The 1,204-nt window shown below is 40.0% G+C and overlaps 1 protein-coding gene across 1 annotated transcript in view; it reads right to left on the bottom strand.

Moving 5' to 3' along the window:
• Positions 1–658: 658 nt before the first annotated feature.
• ppib (peptidylprolyl isomerase B (cyclophilin B)) overlaps positions 659–1,204 on the bottom strand; it is a gene marked incomplete in the record, with an annotated part of 14,924 nt that continues 14,378 nt past the window's right edge. The window contains 1 exon segment of the mRNA XM_014026988.1: positions 659–935. Within this exon segment, the coding sequence (XP_013882442.1) occupies positions 813–935 (123 nt within the window).

Here is a 1,204-nt window from a genome sequence, read left to right on the forward strand (position 1 = left end):
GTTGGTGCTGCACTGCTTCCCCCTCCTGAGATGCCGGATGGTGGACCAGAATCGCCTCGAAGCCGTGTGGAAGTCTTTCTCCATGGTCTCTCCAAACTCCTCCCACGCCCGGGTTTTTGCCTTTTGCATATTATTTGTTGTTATATTATTTGTTGTTATATTATTTGTTGTTATATTATTTGTATATATTATTTGTTTGTCACTAGTTGAGCTTGTTAACAGGTGTGTGTGATTCTTTAAATAAACTCAGTTCATCTGATGTGGAAGAAGCTGAACCTCCTGCTCTTATTAAACTCATGATACTTCTGAAGAGCTGTTATGATTGTTCAGAACCGGACAGCCACTTCCTGTTCCTCCTTTGAATTGGACCTGTAGCACAGTTTTTCTTACACATACGGGTCAGGACAAAGAACCAGTGCTGGTGAGAACCACTGAAGACTCCCAGTTCAGATCCAGAGCCTGGCCTGGTGTTCAGGTAGTCATTTCTCAGTAAAGGTTAGAAACTAAAGCAGTACTAGAAGCTGTACTACAGTCATACTTTCAACACTTTGTACTGGGTTTTGTACTGCAGTACTTCTCTAAAGTCTGAGTATCTGTCAGGATCTAACTTTAAACTTGTTTTTGTCTCAACAACATAACAGACATTTGTATTCAACACTTTAACAAGAGTTTAACAAAACGTGAAACATTTATTTCAAATGTCAGAGTTTTGTTAGAAAAGAGCCCAACAATAAGAGTAAAGTACTCGTGGAATGCTGCTTGGTAAATGGACCCAGAAACACGTGATGATCCCAGCCTGGACTGGTCCAGTCCTACTCCTTGGCGATAGCAAACGGCTTGTCCACCTCAATCTTTCCACAGTCATGGATGATGACGTCTTTCAGAGGTTTGTCTCTGCCGTCTGTCTTTGTGTTCTCGATCTTTGTCACCACATCCTGCAGAACAAAAACAATGTTGTGTGTTTGTCAAGGCTTTTATACAACAACTGGTTTAAATTAAACATTACTGGTTTTACTGGTCTTCAGCAGAAATGTTAGATTCATTGATTCAAGTATTTTTCACATTTGTGCTGAGCACTAACAGTCTGAACTGATACTGAACATCTGTTTAACCATGTACTACTACTACTACTACTACTACTACTACTACTACTACTACTACTACTACTACTACTACTACTACTACTACTACTACTACTACTGCT

This window comes from Austrofundulus limnaeus, unplaced genomic scaffold (genome assembly GCF_001266775.1).
Source record: "Austrofundulus limnaeus strain Quisiro unplaced genomic scaffold, Austrofundulus_limnaeus-1.0 Scaffold606, whole genome shotgun sequence".
Taxonomy (NCBI): domain Eukaryota; kingdom Metazoa; phylum Chordata; class Actinopteri; order Cyprinodontiformes; family Rivulidae; genus Austrofundulus; species Austrofundulus limnaeus.